The sequence below is a fragment of the Pelodiscus sinensis genome, unplaced genomic scaffold (genome assembly GCF_049634645.1).
Source record: "Pelodiscus sinensis isolate JC-2024 unplaced genomic scaffold, ASM4963464v1 ctg119, whole genome shotgun sequence".
Taxonomy (NCBI): Eukaryota; Metazoa; Chordata; order Testudines; family Trionychidae; genus Pelodiscus; species Pelodiscus sinensis.
The window spans coordinates 163,332-184,495 of NW_027466012.1; the positions used below are offsets into that span (position 1 = coordinate 163,332).

General features: G+C 66.8%; 1 protein-coding gene across 4 annotated transcripts in view; it reads left to right on the forward strand.

Annotated features, from left to right (window-relative positions):
* LOC142825942 (microtubule-actin cross-linking factor 1, isoforms 6/7-like) overlaps positions 1-21,164 on the forward strand; it is a 186,953-nt gene that overhangs the window by 133,979 nt on the left and 31,810 nt on the right. For all 4 annotated transcript variants that reach the window (XM_075918189.1, XM_075918188.1, XM_075918187.1 and 1 more), the window contains 4 exons: positions 420-563; positions 14,018-14,206; positions 18,524-18,638; positions 20,985-21,148. In XM_075918189.1, the coding sequence (XP_075774304.1) occupies positions 420-563; positions 14,018-14,206; positions 18,524-18,638; positions 20,985-21,148 (612 nt within the window). The remainder of the gene's footprint in view (positions 1-419; positions 564-14,017; positions 14,207-18,523; positions 18,639-20,984; positions 21,149-21,164) is intronic.

Genomic DNA, 21,164 nt, shown 5'->3' on the forward strand with positions numbered 1-21,164 from the left:
CTCTGTGTCCCCTTAGCCTGGAGTCCCCCCAGCCCGGCTCTGTGTCCCCTTGACCTGGAGTCCCCCCAGCCCGGCTCTGTGTCCCCTTAGCCTGGAGTCCCCCCAGCCCAGCTCTGTGTCCCCTTGACCTGGAGTCCCCCCAGCCCGGCTCTGTGTCCCCTTAGCCTGGAGTCCCCCCAGCCCAGCTCTGTGTCCCCTTAGCCTGGAGTCCCCCCAGCCCGGCTCCCCATCCCCTTGGCCTGGAGCCCCCCAGCCCGGCTCTGTGTCCCCTTGACCTGGAGCCCCCCAGCCCGGCTCTGTGTCCCCTTGACCTGGAGTCCCCCCAGCCCAGCTCTGTGTCCCCTTAGCCTGGAGCTCCCTCCAGGGCTGGCAGCTCTTGGGTGTGCTGTGGAGCTGAGCTGCCCTTGTGTCTGGAGCAGGAGCTGACGAAGACCCTACAGTGCCAGCAGCTGGAGCTGGAGTGCATCGTGTCGCTGGGCGAGGAGATCCTGGCCGCCTGCCACCCCGACTCCGTTGTCACCATCAAGTCCTGGGTCACCGTGGCCAAGAGCCGTTACCAGGAGGTGAGAGTGAGCAGAGCCCCCCGTGCCAGGACAGGCAAAGCCACGGGCACCCGCCAGCCTCCCAGGGCTCAGGCAGGGATCCAGACACTGCCCCGGCCCAGCACCTGGGGCTGGACACCTGCATCGTCCCTTTGCCCTTGGCCTCAGCTCCCCTCCCAGGCTTTCCCTGACTCGAGTGCCCGCCCTGCCCCCTTAGCGCCCGCCCTGCCCCCTCAGCGCCCACCCTGCCCCCTTAGCACCCGCCCTGCCCCCTCAGCGCCCGCCCTGCCCCCTCAGCCCCCGCCCTCCCAATCAGCCCCCGCCCTGCCCCCTCAGTGCCCGCCCTGCCCCGTCAGCACCCGCGCTGCCCCTCAGCCCCCGCCCTCCCAATCAGCCCCCGCCCTGCCCCCTCAGCCCCCGCCCTGCCCCGTCAGCACCCACGCTCCCCCTCAGCGCCCGCCCTGCCCTCTCAGCGCCCGCCCTGCCCCCTCAGTGCCCGCCCTGCCCCCTCAGCCCCCGCCCTGCCCCCTCAGCCCCCGCCCTGCCCCCTTAGCGCCCGCCCTGCCCCCTCAGCGCCCGCCCTGCCCCCTCAGCCCCCGCCCTGCCCCCTCAGCGCCCGCCCTGCCCCCCTCAGTGCCCGCCCTGCCCCCTCAGTGCCCGCCCTGCCCCGTCAGCACCCGCGCTCCCCCTCAGCGCCCGCCCTGCCCTCTCAGCGCCCGCCCTGCCCCCTCAGTGCCCGCCCTGCCCCCTCAGCCCCCGCCCTGCCCCCTCAGTGCCCGCCCTGCCCCCTAAGCACCCGCCCTGCCCCCTTAGTGCCCGCCCTGCCCCCTCAGCGCCCGCCCTGCCCCCTCAGCCCCCGCCCTGCTCCCTCAACCCCCGCCCTGCCCCCTCAGACCTCTCCCTGCCCCCTCAGTGCCCGCCCTGCCCCCTCAGCCCCCGCCCTGCCCCCTCAGCCCCCGCCCTGCTCCCTCAACCCCCGCCCTGTCCCTCAGCCCCCGCCCTGCCCTCTCAGCCTCCGCCCTGCCCCCTCAGTGCCCGCCCTGCCCCCTCAGCCCCCGCCCTGCCCCCTCAGTGCCCGCCCTGCCCCCTAAGCACCCGCCCTGCCCCCCTCAGCCCCCGCCCTGCCCCCTTAGCGCCCGCCCTGCCCCCTCAGCGCCCGCCCTGCCCCCTTAGCGCCCGCCCTGCCCCCTCAGCGCCCGCCCTGGCCCCTCAGCCCTCGCCCTGCCCCCTCAGCGCCCGCCCTGCCCCCTCAGCCCCCGCCCTGCCCCCTCAGTGCCCGCCCTGCCCCCTCAGCGCCCGCCCTCCCAATCAGCCCCCGCCCTGCCCCCTCAGCCCCCGCTCTGCCCCCTCAGCGCCCGCCCTGCCCCCTCAGTGCCCGCGCTCCCCCTCAGCCCCCGCCCTGCCCCCTCAGCGCCCGCCCTGCCCCCTCAGTGCCCGCCCTGCCCTCTCAGCACCCGCCCTGCCCCCTTAGCGCCCGCCCTGCCCCCTCAGCGCCCGCCCTGCCCCCTCAGCCCCTGCCCTGCCCCCTCAGCGCCCGCCCTGCCCCCTCAGCGCCCGCCCTGCCCCCTAAGCACCCGCCCTGCCCTCTCAGCCCCCGCCCTGCCCCCTCAGCACCCGCCCTGCCCCCTCAGCGCCCACCCTGCCCCCTTAGCGCCCGCCCTGCCCCCTCAGCGCCCGCCCTGCCCCCTCAGCCCCCGCCCTGCCCCCTCAGCGCCCGCCCTGCCCCCTTAGCGCCCGCCCTGCCCCCTCAGCGCCCGCCCTGGCCCCTCAGCCCTCGCCCTGCCCCCTCAGCGCCCGCCCTGCCCCCTCAGCCCCCGCCCTGCCCCCTCAGTGCCCGCCCTGCCCCCTCAGCGCCCGCCCTCCCAATCAGCCCCCGCCCTGCCCCCTCAGCCCCCGCCCTGCCCCCTCAGCGCCCGCCCTGCCCCCTCAGTGCCCGCGCTCCCCCTCAGCCCCCGCCCTGCCCCCTCAGCGCCCGCCCTGCCCCCTCAGTGCCCGCCCTGCCCTCTCAGCACCCGCCCTGCCCCCTTAGCGCCCGCCCTGCCCCCTCAGCGCCCGCCCTGCCCCCTCAGCCCCCGCCCTGCCCCCTCAGCGCCCGCCCTGCCCCCTCAGCGCCCGCCCTGCCCCCTAAGCACCCGCCCTGCCCTCTCAGCCCCCGCCCTGCCCCCTCAGCACCCGCCCTGCCCCCTCAGCGCCCACCCTGCCCCCTCAGCGCCCGCCCTGCCCCCTCAGCGCCCGCCCTGCCCCCTAAGCACCCGCCCTGCCCTCTCAGCCCCCGCCCTGCCCCCTCAGCACCCGCCCTGCCCCCTCAGCACCCACCCTGCCCTCTCAGCGCCCGCGCTGCCCCCTCAGCGCCCGCCCTGCCCCCTCAGCACCCGCCCTGCCCCCTCAGCGCCCGCCCTGCCCTCTTAGCACCCGCCCTGCCCCCTCAGCCCCCGCCCTGCCCCCTCAGTGCCCGCCCTGCCCCCTCAGTGCCCGCCCTGCCCCCTCAGCCCCCACCCTGCCCCCTCAGCGCCCGCCCTGCCCTCTTAGCACCCGCCCTGCCCCCTCAGTGCCCGCCCTGCCCCCTCAGCCCCCGCCCTGCCCCCTCAGCGCCCGCCCTGCCCCCTTAGCGCCCGCCCTGCCCCCTCAGCGCCCGCCCTGGCCCCTCAGCCCTCGCCCTGCCCCCTCAGCGCCCGCCCTGCCCCCTCAGCCCCCGCCCTGCCCCCTCAGTGCCCGCCCTGCCCCCTCAGCGCCCGCCCTCCCAATCAGCCCCCGCCCTGCCCCCTCAGCGCCCGCCCTGCCCCTTCAGTGCCCGCCCTGCCCTCTCAGCACCCGCCCTGCCCCCTTAGCGCCCGCCCTGCCCCCTCAGCGCCCGCCCTGCCCCCTCAGCCCCCGCCCTGCCCCCTCAGCGCCCGCCCTGCCCCCTCAGCGCCCGCCCTGCCCCCTAAGCACCCGCCCTGCCCTCTCAGCCCCCGCCCTGCCCCCTCAGCACCCGCCCTGCCCCCTCAGCGCCCACCCTGCCCCCTTAGCGCCCGCCCTGCCCCCTCAGCGCCCGCCCTGCCCCCTCAGCGCCCGCCCTGCCCCCTAAGCACCCGCCCTGCCCTCTCAGCCCCCGCCCTGCCCCCTCAGCACCCGCCCTGCCCCCTCAGCACCCACCCTGCCCTCTCAGCGCCCGCGCTGCCCCCTCAGTGCCCGCCCTGCCCCCTCAGCACCCGCCCTGCCCCCTCAGCGCCCGCCCTGCCCTCTTAGCACCCGCCCTGCCCCCTCAGCCCCCGCCCTGCCCTCTCAGCCCCCGCCCTGCCCCCTCAGTGCCCGCCCTGCCCCCTCAGCCCCCACCCTGCCCCCTCAGCGCCCGCCCTGCCCTCTTAGCACCCGCCCTGCCCTCTCAGCACCCGCCCTGCCCTCTCAGCCCCCGCCCTGCCCCCTCAGCGTCCGCCCTGCCCCCTCACGGGCCTGGGGCCGGGCTTCAGCAGGGGTTCCCATGGTCAGTAGCCTCTGGATCGGGCTCCAGCCTCAGGCCGTTGGGCTGCTCGATGGCACCAGGCACATCGGGACAGAACAGACCCGACAGACTCAGAAATGCCCAGCCCCTCCTGCCAGGGCTGCGGTCCCAGCTGGCTTGGCCATGAGTTCTGAGGCCAGCGGCAACTCCCGGCTTGCCAAGCAAGCAGCAGGGGCTGCCCCAGCAGGGTGGCTGGTGGGTGGCAGAGCAGGCCTGCTGCTGTGTCTCCCTTGGACCCAGGGGCCACCCCGGCTGGGTCTGTCTAGGCCTATTTGAAACCTCTAGGGGCGTGTCTAGACGAAGCGGAACGGTCAAAAGAGGATATGCAAATTCTCCAGGAATTTGAATATCTTCTTCCGATCACACTTTCGAAAGTGAAAGTAATTAAGACACGGCTTTTTCGGTGAACCGCCTCCTTCATCGAATAGCCGGTTTTCCTCAAAAAAGCTCTGCTTTCGAGAGTGTGATCGGAATCTGCATATCTACATCCAACCGTTCCCTGTAGTCTAGATGAGCCCTAGGAGTGGGCGGGCATCAGCCTGTACTTACTCCTGGCGCCGCGTGTGGCGGCTTTCGCCAGGGCCCGGAGGAGGGGGACGAGTCTGGCGACTGTGGGGCAGCGGAGGGGGGCGTAAGGAAAAGGCTGAGAGGAAAGTGCAGCCGGAGCCCTGGTCAGAGGCTGTGGAGGCACCGGAGCAGGGGCGCAGCCTGGCGCATTCCAGACACGCGTGCGCCCGGTTCTCCCTTCGCCGCAGCAGGGGCGGGCGCCGGGGACAGGGGGAGCCGCGTCCGTGCTCACAGCCGATGGGATCAGGGTGGAGGAGACGCTGGCCCATCGGGGCTCCCCACCCTCCACGGGGCTGAGAGGGTCCCACTCGGTGTCGGGGCGGGACAAGAGGGGGAGGAAACGCAGCGGGCGGCGCACGAGCGTGTACAGATGGTCCCTGGGCGGGGTTCGGAGACAGGCCGGCTGCAGATCTGGCAGCCGGCTGGAAGTCTGGGGGTGGGGCGGCAGGGGGTGGGGCGGCCCAGCCCCCCCTCTTCCCCGTCGTAGTCCAGGAGGTCTCTGCCAGGATCAGCCTCCGGCTCCGCGGGAGACCCCGCCGCCTGCACGCACACGGCTGGGTTGTGGCGCAGGGGCCCCATGAGGAGGTCTGCTCCCTGGGACCGGGTCGCCGAGAACAGCTTCCCGGTCTGGAGGAGTCTCGCAGAGGCCCTGGGGTGGAGGAAAAGGGCTGCCGGTCGGATCGGGGCCTCGGAGGCGGCGGAGGAAGGTGCACCAACGCGCTCCATGCCAGATTCCCTGCACCATCCAGGAGTCTGCGGGGCCTGGAGGCGGCGGAGGAAGGCGCACCAACGCGCTCCATGCCAGATTCCCTGCACCATCCAGGAGTCTGCGGGGCCTGGAGGCGGCGGAGGAAGGCGCACCAACGCGCTCCATGCCAGATTCCCTGCACCATCCAGGAGTCTGCGGGGCCTGGAGGCGGCGGAGGAAGGCGCACCAACGCGCTCCATGCCAGATTCCCTGCACCATCCAGGAGTCTGCGGGGCCTGGAGGTGGCGGAGGAGGGCGCACCAACGCGCTCCATGCCAGATTCCCTGCACCATCCAGGAGTCTGCGGGGCCTGGAGGTGGCGGAGGAAGGCGCACCAACGCGCTCCATGCCAGATTCCCTGCACCATCCAGGAGTCTGCGGGGCCTGGAGGTGGCGGAGGAAGGCGCACCAACGCGCTCCATGCCAGATTCCCTGCACCATCCAGGAGTCTGCAGGGCCTGGAGGTGGCGGAGGAAGGCGCACCAACGCGCTCCATGCCAGATTCCCTGCACCATCCAGGAGTCTCTGCAGGGCCTGGAGGTGGCGGAGGAAGGCGCACCAACGCGCTCCATGCCAGATTCCCTGCACCATCCAGGAGTCTGCAGGGCCTGGAGGTGGCGGAGGAAGGCGCACCAACGCGCTCCATGCCAGATTCCCTGCACCATCCAGGAGTCTGCAGGGCCTGGAGGTGGCGGAGGAAGGCGCACCAACGCGCTCCATGCCAGATTCCCTGCACCATCCAGGAGTCTCTGCAGGGCCTGGAGGTGGCAGAGGAAGGCGCACCAACGCGCTCCATGCCAGATTCCCTGCACCATCCAGGAGTCTCTGCAAGGCCTCGGAGGTGGCGGAGGAAGGCGCACCAACGCGCTCCATGCCAGATTCCCTGCACCATCCAGGAGTCTCTGCAGGGCCTGGAGGCGGCGGAGGAAGGCACACCAACGCGCTCCATGCCAGATTCCCTGCACCATCCAGGAGTCTCTGCAGGGCCTGGAGGTGGCGGAGGAAGGCGCACCAACGCGCTCCATGCCAGATTCCCTGCACCATCCAGGAGTCTCTGCAGGGCCTGGAGGTGGCAGAGGAAGGCGCACCAACGCGCTCCATGCCAGATTCCCTGCACCATCCAGGAGTCTGCGGGGCCTGGAGGTGGCGGAGGAAGGCGCACCAACGCGCTCCATGCCAGATTCCCTGCACCATCCAGGAGTCTCTGCAGGGCCTGGAGGTGGCAGAGGAAGGCGCACCAACGCGCTCCATGCCAGATTCCCTGCACCATCCAGGAGTCTGCGGGGCCTGGAGGTGGCGGAGGAAGGCGCACCAACGCGCTCCATGCCAGATTCCCTGCACCATCCAGGAGTCTGCGGGGCCTGGAGGCGGCGGAGGAAGGCGCACCAACGCGCTCCATGCCAGATTCCCTGCACCATCCAGGAGTCTGCGGGGCCTGGAGGCGGCGGAGGAAGGCGCACCAACGCGCTCCATGCCAGATTCCCTGCACCATCCAGGAGTCTGCGGGGCCTGGAGGTGGCGGAGGAGGGCGCACCAACGCGCTCCATGCCAGATTCCCTGCACCATCCAGGAGTCTCTGCGGGGCCTGGAGGTGGCGGAGGAAGGCGCACCAACGCGCTCCATGCCAGATTCCCTGCACCATCCAGGAGTCTCTGCGGGGCCTGGAGGTGGCGGAGGAAGGCGCACCAACGCGCTCCATGCCAGATTCCCTGCACCATCCAGGAGTCTGCGGGGCCTGGAGGTGGCGGAGGAAGGCGCACCAACACGCTCCATGCCAGATTCCCTGCACCATCCAGGAGTCTGCGGGGCCTGGAGGTGGCAGAGGAAGGCGCACCAACGCGCTCCATGCCAGATTCCCTGCACCATCCAGGAGTCTGCGGGGCCTGGAGGTGGCGGAGGAAGGCGCACCAACGCGCTCCATGCCAGATTCCCTGCACCATCCAGGAGTCTGCAGGGCCTGGAGGCGGCGGAGGAAGGCGCACCAACGCGCTCCATGCCAGATTCCCTGCACCATCCAGGAGTCTGCAGGGCCTGGAGGTGGCGGAGGAAGGCGCACCAACGCGCTCCATGCCAGATTCCCTGCACCATCCAGGAGTCTGCAGGGCCTGGAGGCGGCGGAGGAAGGCGCACCAACACGCTCCATGCCAGATTCCCTGCACCATCCAGGAGTCTGCGGGGCCTGGAGGTGGCGGAGGAAGGCGCACCAACGCGCTCCATGCCAGATTCCCTGCACCATCCAGGAGTCTGCGGGGCCTGGAGGTGGCGGAGGAAGGCGCACCAACGCGCTCCATGCCAGATTCCCTGCACCATCCAGGAGTCTCTGCAGGGCCTGGAGGTGCGAGGTCCACACCTGGCTGCACATGCAGACCAGGCCCTGGCCCTCTCCTCCGGGGGAGACTCATAGACTCATAGACTCATAGACTTTAAGGTCAGAAGGGACCATTATGATCATCTAGTCTGACCCCCTGCACCGTGCAGGCCACAGAATCTCGCCCACCCCTCTTAGAATAATCCTCTCACCTATGTCTCAGATATTGAAGCCTTCCAATACTTTGAAGGCCCCAACATGCAGAGAGTCCTTCAGCTGTGATCTGTGCCCAATGCTACAGAGGAAGGCGAAAAACCTCCAGGGCCTCTGCCAATCTACCCTGGAGGAAAATTCCTTCCTGACCCCAAATATGGCGATCAGCTAAACCCTGAGCATGTGGGCAAGACTCACCAGCCAGACACCCAGAAAGTTCCCTATAGCAACTCCTATCATCCCTCCATTGACCTATTTCCAACTGGAAATGAATGGTCAATTAGTTACCAAGATCATGTTATTTCATCCAACCATCCCCTTATCATAGAATCAGAACTGGAAGAGACCTCAGAAGGTCGTCAAGTCCAGCCCTCCGCTCTAGGCAGGACCAATCCCATCTAAATCAACCCGGCCAGGGCTTTGTCAAGCCGAGACTTAAACACCTCTAGGGATGGAGACTCCACTACTTCCCTAGGTAACCCATTCCAATGCTTCACTACCCTCCTAGTAAAATAGTTTTTCCTAATATCCAATCTGGACCTCTCCCACCACAACTTGAGACCATTGCTCCTTGTTCTGCCATCTGTCACTACTGAGAACAGCCTCTCTCCATCCTCTTTGGAACCTCCCTTCAGGAAGTTGAAGGCTGCTATCAAGTCCCCCCTCACTCTTCGCTTCTGCAGACTAAACAGACCCAAGTCCCTCAGCCTCTCCTCGTAGGTCATATGCTCCAGACCCCTAATCATTTTGGTTGCCCTCCGCTGGACCCTCTCCAATGCGTCCGCATCCTTTTTGTAGTGGGGGGCCCAGAACTGGACACAGTACTCCAGATGTGGCCTCACCAAAGCCGAATAAAGGGGAATAATGACATCTCTGGATCTGCTGGCAATGCTCCTCTTAATGCATCCTAATATGCCATTAGCCTTCTTGGCTACAAGGGCACACTGTTGACTCATATCTAGCTTCTCATCCACTGTAACCCCCAGGTCCTTTTCTGCAGAACTACTACTTAACTGGTTGGTCCCCAGCCTGTAACTATGCTTGGGATTCTTCCGTCCCAAGTGCAGGACTCTACACTTGTCTTTGTTGAATCTCATGAGATTTCTAGTGGCCCAATCCTCCAATTTGTCCAAGTCACTCTGGACCCTCTCTCTGCCCTTAAGCGTATCTACCTCTCCCCCTAGCTTAGTGTCATCTGCAAACTTGCTGAGGGTGCAATCTATCCCCTCATCCAGGTCATTAATAAAGATATTGAACAAAACCGGTCCTAGAACCGAACCTTGGGGCACTCCACTAGAAACCGACCGCCATCCTGACATCGAACCGTTGATCACTACCCGCTGGGCCCGGCCTTCTAGCCATCTTTCTATCCATCTTACCGTCCATTTATCCAATCCGCATTCCCTTAACTTGCTGGCAAGAATATTGTGGGAGACCGTATCAAAAGCCTTGCTAAAGTCAAGGTATATAACATCCACTGACTTTCCCATGTCCACTGAGCCAGTTACCTCATCATAGAAGCTAATCAGATTGGTCAAGCACGACTTGCCCTTTGTGAATCCATGCTGACTATTCCTGATCACTTTCCTCTCATTCAAGTGTCTCAAAATGGATTCCTTTATGATCCCTTCCATGATTTTTCCAGGAACCGAGGTAAGACTGACCGGCCTATAGTTCCCTGGATCGTCCTTCTTCCCTTTTTTGAAGATGGGCACTACATTTGCCTTTTTCCAATCATCTGGGATTTCGCCCGATCTCCACGACTTTTCAAAGATAATGGCCAAAGGCTCCTCAATGACATTTGCCAACTCCTTCAGTACCCTTGGGTGCATTAAGTCTGGACCCATGGATTTGTGTACGTTTAGTTTTTCTAAATAGTTCCTAACCTGTTCTTTACCCACCAAGGGCTGTCCATCTTCTTCCCATCTTGCGTCGCTTAGCACAGAAGTCCAGGAGCCGACCTTGTCCGTGAATACAGAGGCAAAGAAAGCATTGAGTACTTCAGCTTTCCCCACATCCTCTGTCACTAGGTTACCTCCTTCATCCATTAGGGACTGCACACCCTCTCTGATCACCTTCTTCTTGTTGACATGCCTGTAGAAACCTTTCTTGTTATCCTTCACATCCTTAGCCAGTCGCAACTCCATTTGCGCTTTCGCCTTCCTGATAACCCCCCGACATTCTCGAACTATACATTTAAGCTCCTCCCTAGTCATTTGTCCAAGTTTCCACTTTCTGTAAGCTTCCTTTTTGTGCTTAAGTACACCAAGGATTTCCCCTGTAAGCCAATCCGGTCTCCTACCAGGTTTGCCTCTCTTGCTACGTGTCGGGATGGTTTCTTTCTGTGCCTTCAATAAGGCTTCTTTAAAATACTGCCAGCTGTCCTGGACTCCTTTCCCCTTCATGTTAACATCCCAGGGGATTCTTTCCATCAGATCTCTGAGGGAGTCAAAGTCTGCTTTTTTGAAGTCCAAGGTGTGTATTTTACTACTCTCTTTCCTTCCTTTGGTCAGGATCCTGAAATCTACCATCTCATGATCACTGCTTCCCAGGTTGTCACCCACCTCTACGTCCCCTATTAGTTCCTCCCTGTTTGTGAGCAGAAGGTCAAGCTGTGCACGACCCCTGGTCGGATCCTTCAGCACTTGTACCAAGAAGTTATCCCCAACATTCTCCAAAAACTTCCTGGATTGCCTGTGTCCTGCCGTATTGGTTTCCCAACAGATGTCAGGGTGATTAAAGTCCCCCATGAGAACCAGGGCCTGCGATCTGGAAGCTTCGCTCAGTTGTTCGAAGAAAGCCTCATCTACCTCATCCACCTGGTTCGGTGGCCTGTAGCAGACACCAACCACAACATCACTGCTGTTTGCTCCTTTAAACCTGACCCATAGACTTTCAACAAGTTTTTCTCCCTCTTTATACTGGAGTTCAGAGCAATCATAGTGCTCTCTTACATATAGTGCAACTCCTCCTCCTTTTCTCCCCTGCCTATTCTTCCTGAACAATCTATACCCTTCCATGACAGCACTCCAGTCATGCGAGTCATCCCACCAAGTCTCTGTTATCCCAATTAAATCATATTTCTTGGCCTGGGCCAGGGCCTCCAGTTCTTCCTGCTTGTTGCCCAGGCTTCTTGCATTAGTGTACAAACACTTCAGGTAACCAGTTGATTGCACTATCTTCTCCATTCGAAACAGGGGTCCTCCTTTCTCGCTCCTTGCTCTATGCATTTCTTCCCGGTATCTGACTTTCCCACTCCCCTCAGGGTTTTGGTCACCGTCCCCCGACGAACCTAGTTTAAAGCCCTCCTCACTAGGTTCGCAAGCCTGCCCGCGAAGATGCTCCTTCCTCTCTTCGTTAGGTGGATCCCATCTCTTCCTAACAATCCTTCCGCCCGGAACAGAGTCCCATGGTCGAAGAAACCAAAGCCCTCTCTGCGACACCACCTGCACAACCACGCATTTACGTCCTCAATTCGACGATCCCTGCCCAGTCCTTTCCCTTCAACAGGGAGGATGGACGAGAACACCACTTGCGCTCCAAAGTCTTGGATCCTTCTTCCCAGTGCTACATAATCCGCAGCAACCCGCTCAAGGTCATTCTTGGCCGTATCATTCGTTCCTACATGGAGAAGCAGGAAGGGGTAGCGATCTGAAGGTTTGATCAGCTTGCTAAGCCTCTCAGTGACATCCCGAATGCGAGCTCCCGGTAAGCAGCACACCCCTGCGGAGACCCAGCGCAGTTCTGACCAGGAGAGCTCCAGGGCTGGCCTCTGGAGCTTGGCCAGGACACTGGGGCTGGGCGCAGGGTGTTGAGCTGGTGCCAGAGCATGTACAGGACCAGTTGGTTCAGCACCAGCCCTCCCGCAGGGAGAGAAACTGGAGCAGTCTTCCCCATCTCTGTAGCCGCTCACCCACCCTGGCCTCCAAACCCTTCCTGTTCTCCAGCGGGGAGGGATGCATGGTGGATAGAAAGATGCCCAGATAGAGCAGCAGACCCGTGCTCCACCTGATGGCTTGAAGTGTGGGTGGGAGGGAGCCTGCCTGCCACCCGTCCCCGACCACCAGGCCCGAGCTCTCGACCCAGTTGACCTGGGCGGAGGAGGCCGCCAAGTAGACGGCTTGGCAGGCCTCCATCTGACCAGTTCACCTGGGTCCTGGATCACGAGGAGCACGTCATTGGCATATGCCAACAGGACCAGCTGCATGTGGTGGACCAGGCCGGGTCTGGGCACCACTGAGGGCGTCCGCTCAGGGCGAATTGCTGAAACCCAGGGCTCCTCACAGCCCCCGACTGGAGACCTCTCCAAACAGGCCACAAATCGGTCATACCGAGCGCTTCAGCTGCCAGTCCGGCCAGCAAGTAACCTCATGAGCAAAACCCCTCGGACACCCCAGCTCTCCCTGTGTCACAATCAGCCCCGGGCCTTACACACACACCCAACCTGACCTACCCCAAATGGGTTCTCCTGGTCCCAAAGAACCCGCCACAACTCCCTGGTCAATTTATTCTTTAGATTTTTACCCACAAGATCACGCTGGGCCAGTCCTTTGGCATCTACAACCTAAAGGGTTATTAACAAGAGAGAGGGAAGGCGGGACTGAGGCTGTGAAGGCGAATCCGTCGCACGCACCAGGCACCCAGCTCTGGACGCAGGCTCTCAGCAGAGATGCTACAAGCTGCCGGCTTAGCAGTCTCTGGTGCCCATCCTGTGCCAGGGCGGGTCGGCCTCCTTCCCGCTCGCTGCCCCCGCAAGGCTGCACATGGGATCAGGAGCGAGATTGGAGGCAAGATGGAGTCCACCTCATGGCATTTTATATTCATTCCTGGTGTCTCCCAAGCTGGAGCAGGTCATATGCTCAAGTGACCTGTCTGTGTTTCACATGTCAGCCGCCATTACGCCCTGGCTGGTTCGCATGTTTCCAGACGCCTCCCTCAGGTGTGAATCGGCCTCTCCGAGAGCCAGTGTCCGTGGGGCCGTGCTAGTTCGCAGTCACTGACTGGACAGCCCCTCCCTACAGCAGGCCGTGCAGGCCCATTGCTCTGTGTCAGGCAGACACCCACCGCACCAGCCCAGAGCCCATGTCCATAGCCCCCCAGACAGACATCACATGAGTAGCAGACACAGAATCAGTAGAAGAGAAGCTTCCATTTGACACCTCTCATGGCCCCTTTGTGCAGATTTTGGGGCAAACACCCCGATGGGCGCAGCAGAGATGTGTCTGCTTGCCTTAAAATCCAATAACGTGATGCCGCAGCCCTGGCTCTCGGAGCACCAACCTTGTCAACCTCTGACGGAGGAGACAGAGGAAGGGTTCGATCGCCAGAGCGTACAGCTGGCCTGACAGCAGATACCCCTGACGTACTCCGCACCCAAAGATAACTGGCTCAGTCAGGGTCCAGCTGAGCCTGACCAAACACTCGGCGAGGGTGTGCGGCACCCAGAGAAAAGCCGAAGCCGAAGGCCTGCAGAGTGCCCAGGAGATCCCCGTGGTCCACCCTGTCGAACGCCTTCTCCTGGTCCAGGGACAGGAGGGCGAACAGCAGATTGTCCCTACACCCAAGCTCCAAGAGATCCCGGCCTAAGTACAGCTTATCGAAGATGCTACAGCCCGGGACAGTGTAGGTCTGGTCGGGGTGGATCACGTCCCCCCGCAGGGACCGCAGTTGCAGCGAGATGGCTTTCGCTACGACCTTGTAGTCTGTGCTGAGGGTCTGTCTGGGAGAGCGGCAGGGGCTGCACTGGCAGGGTGGCTGGTGGGTGGCAGAGCAGGCCTGCTGTTGTGTTTCCCTTGGACCCAGGGGCCACCCCAGCATGGTCTGTCTGGCAGAGCGCCCAGGGGCTGGTGGGTGGCAGAGGAGGCCTGCTGCTGTGTCTCCCTTCAGCACAAGGGGAGGAACCTGAGTGGTGCCCACCCACGTCCGAGCCTGCCAGGCCCCCTACCTGAGCCTGTCGCAGCCCTGGCCATGAGGCAGCCAAATGGCCCCAGGACACAGCATGGCAGCGACAAAGAGCCTTATGGGCCCCAGTGCTGCAGCGTGTCACCCTGTGCCCGTGGGCCCTGCTCTGGGTCCCTGAGTGCCCCATGCCCTGCGCCCGCAGGCCTGTTTGTGCCATACGTGCTCCCCGTCGCCTCCCATCACTGCCATGTGCGCAGGTGCTGAGCTGGGCCCAGCAGCAGGGGGAGCGGCTGCAGGCCCAGAAAGCCAGGCTGGCCGCAGAGCGGGAGGAGATGGGCCGGCTCGTCGACTGGATCGCAGCTGCCGAAGAGTCGCTGAGCCTGAGGGACCAGGAGACGCTGCCCGAGGACGCCCAGCAGCTGGAGGAGCTCAGCTCCCAGCACACGGTACTGGGGTTGCGGCCGGTTCCGCCCCCGAGCCACCGCCTCTGCTGTCCCCGCCCCCTCCTCCGTCCCTGCCCCCGCCGCTGACCCCAGCCCCCTCTGCCATCCCCTCCTGCTGTCCCACCCTCTCTGCTGTCCCCGCCCCCTTCTCTGGGCCCGCCCCCTCTGCCGTTCCCCCTCTTCCTCCCTGCTCCCCCTGCCGCCCCGGCCCCCTCCGCCATCCCCCCCTCTGCCATCCCCTCCTGCTGTCCCTACCCTCTCTGCTGTCCCCGCCCCCTTCTCTGGGCCCGCCCCCTCTGCCGTTCCCCCTCTTCCTCCCTGCTCCCCCTGCCGCCCCGGCCCCCTCCGCCATCCCCCCCTGCCATCCCCGGCCTCTATGCCATCACCCCTCTGCCATCCCCCCCTCTGCCGCTCCCGGCCCCCTCCGCCATCTCCCCCTCTGCCGCTCCCGGCCCCCTCCTCCATCCCCCCTCTGGCGCTCCCGGCCCCCTCCTCCATCCCCCCTCTGGCGCCCCTGACCCCCTCCGCCATCCCCCCCCGCCATCCCCGGCCTCTATGCCATCACCTCTCTGCCGCTCCCGGTCCCCTCCGCCATCCCCTCCTCTGTCTTCCCGACGGCATCCACCATCCACCCTCTGACGCGCCCGGCCCCCTCCACCATCCCCCCCTGCCGTTCCCGGCCCCCTCCGCCATCCCCCCCTCTGCCGTTCCCGGTCCCCTCCACCATCCCCCCCCTCTGCCGCTCCCGGCCCCCTCCCCCATCCCCCCTCTGGCGCCCCTGACCCCCTCCGCCTTCCCCCCCCGCCATCCCCGGCCTCTCTGCCATCCCCTCTCTGCCATCCCCTCTCTGACGCCCCTGGCCCCCTCCGCCATCCACCCTCTGAAGCGCCCGGCCCCCTCCACCATCCCCCCCTCTGCCGTTCCCGGCCCCCTCCGCCATCCACCCTCTGACGCACCTGGCCCCCTCCACCATCCCCCCCTCTGCCGTTCCCGGCCCCCTCCGCCATCCACCCTCTGATGCGCCCGGCCCTCTCCGCCATCCCCCCCTCTGCCGTTCCCGGCCCCCTCCGCCATCCACCCTCTGACGCGCCCGGCCCCCTCCACCATCCCCCCTGCCGTTCCCGGCCCCCTCCGCCATCCCCCCCTCTGCCGTTCCTGGCCCCCTCTGCCATCCCCCCCTCCGCCATCCCCCCTCTGCCGTCCTCGGCTCCTTCCACCATCCCCCCTGTGCCACCCACGGCCTCTCCGCCATCCCCCGCTCTGCCGTTCCCGGCCCCCTCCACCATCCACCCTCTGACGCGCCCGGCCCCCTCCACCATCCCCCCCTCTGACGTGCCCGGCCCCCTCCGCCATCCACCCTCTGACGCACCCGGCCCCCTCCGCCATCCACCCTCTGACGCACCCGGCCCTCTCCGCCATCCCCCCCTCTGACGCGCCCGGCCCCCTCCGCCATCCACCCTCTGACGCACCCGGCCCCCTCCGCCATCCCCCCCTCTGCCGTTCCCGGCCCCCTCCGCCATCCCCCCTCTGACGCACCCGGCCCTCTCCGCCATCCCCCCCTCTGCCGTTCCCGGCCCCCTCCTCCATCCCCCCTCTGACGCACCCGGCCCCCTCCGCCATCCACCCTCTGACGCACCCGGCCCTCTCCGCCATCCCCCCCTCTGCCGTTCCCGGCCCCCTCCTCCATCCCCCCTCTGACGCACCCGGCCCCCTCCGCCATCCACCCTCTGACGCACCCGGCCCCCTCCGCCATCCACCCTCTGACGCACCCGGCCCTCTCCGCCATCCCCCCCTCTGACGCGCCCGGCCCCCTCCGCCATCCACCCTCTGACGCACCCGGCCCCCTCCACCATCCCCCCCTCTGACGTGCCCGGCCCTCTCCACCATCCCCCCCTCTGCCGTTCCCGGCCCCCTCCGCCATCCCCCCCTCTGCCGTTCCCGGCCCCCTCCGCCATCCCCCCTCTGACGCACCCGGCCCTCTCCGCCATCCCCCCCTCTGCCGTTCCCGGCCCCCTCCTCCATCCCCCCTCTGACGCACCCGGCCCCCTCCGCCATCCACCCTCTGACGCACCCGGCCCTCTCCGCCATCCCCCCCTCTGCCGTTCCCGGCCCCCTCCTCCATCCCCCCTCTGACGCACCCGGCCCCCTCCGCCATCCACCCTCTGACGCACCCGGCCCCCTCCGCCATCCACCCTCTGACGCACCCGGCCCTCTCCGCCATCCCCCCCTCTGACGCGCCCGGCCCCCTCCGCCATCCACCCTCTGACGCACCCGGCCCCCTCCACCATCCCCCCCTCTGACGTGCCCGGCCCTCTCCACCATCCCCCCCTCTGCCGTTCCCGGCCCCCTCCTCCATCCCCCCTCTGACGCACCCGGCCCTCTCCGCCATCCACCCTCTGACGCACCCGGCCCTCTCCGCCATCCCCCCCTCTGCCGTTCCCGGCCCCCTCCGCCATCCACCCTCTGACGCACCCGGCCCCCTCCGCCATCCCCCCCTCTGACGCACCCGGCCCCCTCCACCATCCCCCCCTCTTCCATCCCCGCCCCCTTCTGCCGTCCACTTCTGCCGTCTCCAGCCACCTCTGCTGTCTCCCCTCTGCCATCTCTGGCCTCCTGCCATCCCTCCTCTGCCTTCATCTGCTGTCCCCAACTCCCTCCACCATGCCCCCCTCTGCCACTCCTGGCCCCCTCTGCTTTCCCCTCTCTGCTGTCTCTGGCCCCCTCCACTGGCCCCCCTCTGCCATCCTCCCTCTGCTGCCCCGGCCCCCTCTGCCGTCCCCCCTCTGCTGTCCCCTCTCTGCTGTCTCTGGCCCCCTCCACTGGCCCCCCTCTGCCATCCTCCCTCTGCTGCCCCGGCCCCCTCTGCCGTCCCCCCTCTGCTGTCCCCTCTCTGCTGTCTCTGGCCCCCTCCACCATCCCCCCTCTGCCGTCCCCCCTCTGCTGCCCCGGCCCCCTCTGCCGTCCCCCCTCTGCTGTCCCCTCTCTGCTGTCTCTGGCCCCCTCCACCATCCCCCCTCTGCCGTCCCCCCTCTGCTGCCCCGGCCCCCTCTGCCGTCCCCCCTCTGCTGTCCCCTCTCTGCTGTCTCTGGCCCCCTCCACTGGCCCCCCTCTGCCGTCCCCAACCCCTCTGCCATTCCCCTGTCTACCAGCCCCCCCCATTCCCCTGTGCCAGCCTTCTTCTGCCACCACCTCTGCCCCACCCCTCCTCTGCAATCCCCCTCTGCCAGCCTTCCTCTTCGGCTGCTCCCTCCTCTTCCCCCGCCATCCTCCCTGCTGCCCCCTCTCCCCAGCCAGCACATCGCTGCCTCTGTCCCTCTCCCAGCCCCGCTCGGCCTCAGGTCAGCTCAGCAGCGATGTTCTTTGAAGCGGCTGCTTTATGGCCCGTTGGGGGCAGGGTGTGAGAGTGTGACCCGCACTCCTGCTGGGGGGGGGGGGACACTGTCCCAGCCTGGCCCTGTGTGACGGCGCTTTGGGGGTTCCCCATCTCCTGCACCCCCGAAATGGCACGAACAGACTCCACCAGCCAGTAGAATAGAGGTGGGTTATTGCTTCTCCAGGATACAGCACAGCACAGATGGAATCTGGTTCCAGGGCAGGCCTGGGATGCCTCAGCCCCCCTTGAGCTGGGGCAGGGGTCTCGGTTCTAAACCCCCCAGCCTTTGCTGAGGCTGCTTCCTCCATGCTCCCAGACAGAAACTAACTCCCTCTCCTCCAGCCCTGCCCCCCAGCCAGGGCAGCATCCCCCTTCCTTTGTCCCTCTCCATGGGGGGTGGCTGGTCAGACAGGTTGAGAGATCCCTTTGCATAATGACTCATCCTGTTTTGCTGGGTCCTGGTACCCACGGCAGCCAGTGGGGGTTCCCCCAGAGCCAGCAGCATAGAAACCAGCCAGGTACCCCCCCTACATCACACCAGAGCCAGCAGCATAGAAACCAGCCAGGTCCCCCACTACGTCACACCAGAGCCAGCAGCATAGAAACCAGCCAGGTCCCCCCCTACGTCACACCAGAGCCAGCAGCATAGAAACCAGCCAGGTCCCCCCCTACGTCACACCCTGACACCCCCCAGAGAGGGGTCGCTCTGCGCCCTGAGCTGGGAGCCAGCTGGCTGGTCGGGCTCCTGGGCCAAGAGCCCAGGTTCAGTTCTGCCTGCCCCAGCAGCCAGCCTGCTCCCAGGCAGCATCCCCAGGGTTCGCCCTAGCCCTGGCCACCCTGCTTTCTACGGGGCCATGCCCTCCAGCCCCCGGGTGGGGCGTGTGCACCATGGGGACTGGGCTGGGAGCAGCCTGGGCCCTGACCCCTCATGGCTTCCTCCTGCCCAGGAGTTCATGGAGGAGCTGAACCACAAGCAGCCGGACGTGGAGAAGGTCACCAAGAGCTGCCAGCGCAAGCTGCCCTCTGCACTGGGCATGCCAGCCACCCGCAGGCTGGCTGCAGGTAAGCGCACCCACCTCCTGCCCCTGCCCCGGTAGGCCCCCTGGATCCGCCCAGCCTCCCTCACCGCCCCCTAGATCTGCCCCCACCCCCCTGGATCCCCCCAGCCTCCCTCACCGCCCCCTAGATCTGCCCCCACCCCCCTGGATCCCCCCAGCCTCCCTCACCGCCCCCTAGATCTGCCCCCACCCCCCTGGATCCCCCCAGCCTCCCTCACCGCCCCCTAGATCTGCCCCCACCCCCCAAGATCCCCCCAGCCTCCCTCACCGCCCCCTGGATCCGCCCAGCCTCCCTCACCGCCCCCTGGATCCGCCCAGCCTCCCTCACCGCCCCCTGGATCTGCCCCCACCCCCCAAGATCCCCCCAGCCTCCCTCACCGCCCCCTGGATCCGCCCCCAGCCTCCTGGATCCGCCCAGCCTCCCTCACCACCCCCTGGATCTGCCCCCACCCCCCTGGATCCCCCCAGCCTCCCTCACTGCCCCCTAGATCTGCCCCCACCCCCCAAGATCCCCCCAGCCTCCCTCACCGCCCCCTGGATCCGCCCAGCCTCCCTCACCGCCCCCTGGATCCGCCCCCAGCCTCCTGGATCCGCCCAGCCTCCCTCACCACCCCCTGGATCTGCCCAGCCTCCCTCACCGCCCCCTGGATCTGCCCAGCCTCCCTCACCGCCCCCTGGATCTGCCCCCACCCCCAAGATCCCCCCAGCCTCCCTCACCGCCCCCTGGATCTGCCCCCACCCCCAAGATCCCCCCAGCCTCCCTCACCGCCCCCTGGATCCGCCCAGCCTCCCTCACCGCCCCCTGGATCCGCCCAGCCTCCCTCACCGCCCCCTGGATCTGCCCCCACCCCCCAAGATCCCCCCAGCCTCCCTCACCGCCCCCTGGATCCGCCCCCAGCCTCCTGGATCCGCCCAGCCTCCCTCACCACCCCCTGGATCTGCCCCCACCCCCCAAGATCCCCCCAGCCTCCCTCACCGCCCCCTGGATCTGCCCCCACCCCCAAGATCCCCCCAGCCTCCCTCACCGCCCCCTGGATCCGCCCAGCCTCCCTCACCGCCCCCTGGATCCGCCCCCACCCCCAAGATCCCCCCAGCCTCCCTCACCGCCTCCTGGATCCGCCCAGCCTCCCTCACCGCCCCCTGGATCCGCCCAGCCTCCCTCACTGCCCCCTGGATCTGCCCCCACCCCCCAAGATCCCCCCAGCCTCCCTCACCGCCCCCTGGATCCGCCCCCAGCCTCCTGGATCCGCCCCCTGGATCCGCCCAGCCTCCCTCACTGCCCCCTGGATCTGCCCCCACCCCCCAAGATCCCCCCAGCCTCCCTCACCGCCCCCTGGATCTGCCCCCACCCCCAAGATCCCCCCAGCCTCCCTCACTGCCCCCTGGATCTACCCCCACCCCCCTGGATCCCCCCAGCCTCCCTCACTGCCCCCTGGATCTGCCCCCACCCCCCTGGATCCCCCCAGCCTCCCTCACCACCCCCTGGATCCGCCCAGCCTCCCTCACCGCCCCCTAGATCTGCCCCCACCCCCCAAGATCCCCCCAGCCTCCCTCACCGCCCCCTGGATCTGCCCAGCCTCCCTCACTGCCCCCTGGATCTGCCCCCACCCCCCTGGATCCCCCCAGCCTCTCTCACCACCACCCCTGGATCTGCCCCTGCCCCCCTGGATCTGCCCCCAGCCCCCTGGATCTGCCCCCAGCCTCCAGGATCCACTCCCAGCCTCCTGGATCCGCCTCCTGGATCCGCCCAGCCTCCTTCCCTGCCCCCTAGATCTGCCCCCACCCCCCTGGATCGCCCCAGCCTCCCTCACCACCCCCTGGATCTACCCCCACACCCATGAATCGACCCAGCCCCTCTCACGCCCCCTGAATCTGCCCCCACCCCCCTGGGTCCACCCAGCCTCTCTCACCACCCCCCTGGATCTGCCCCCACCCCTCTGGATCCACCCAGCCCCTCTCACACACCCCTGGATCCCCCCAGCCCCCTGGATTCCCTCAGCCCCTCTCACACACCCCTGGATCTGCCCCCACCCCCCTGGATCCACCCAGCCCCTCTCACGCCCCCTGAATCTGCCCCCACCCCCCTGGATCTGCCCCCACCCCCCTGGATCCCCCCAGCCTCCCTCACCGCCCCCTGGATCCCCCCAGCCCCTCTAACCACCCCCTGGATCTGCCCCCACCCCCCTGGATTCCCTCAGCCCCTCTCACCACCCCCCTGGATCTGCCCCCACCCCCCTGGATCCACCCAGCCCCTCTCACGTCCCCTGGATCCACCAAGACCTTCTCATGTCCCCCCGGGATGCCCCAGCCCCCTGGATCCGCCCTGGTGCTGAGGCCCATCTCTTGGCAGTTGCAGGGCGACGCAGCGCTGCGAGACCCCCCCGGTCTGCTCCCCAGGCGCCTCTTGTCGACCCGGAGCCCCAGAGCCCCCTCCTGCACCGCTGGCAGCAGCTGTGGCTCCGGGCCCTGGACCGGCAGTACCGGCTGCAGAGCGCCCAGCAGCGCCTGCGTGAGGTAGGGCAGGGGGTGG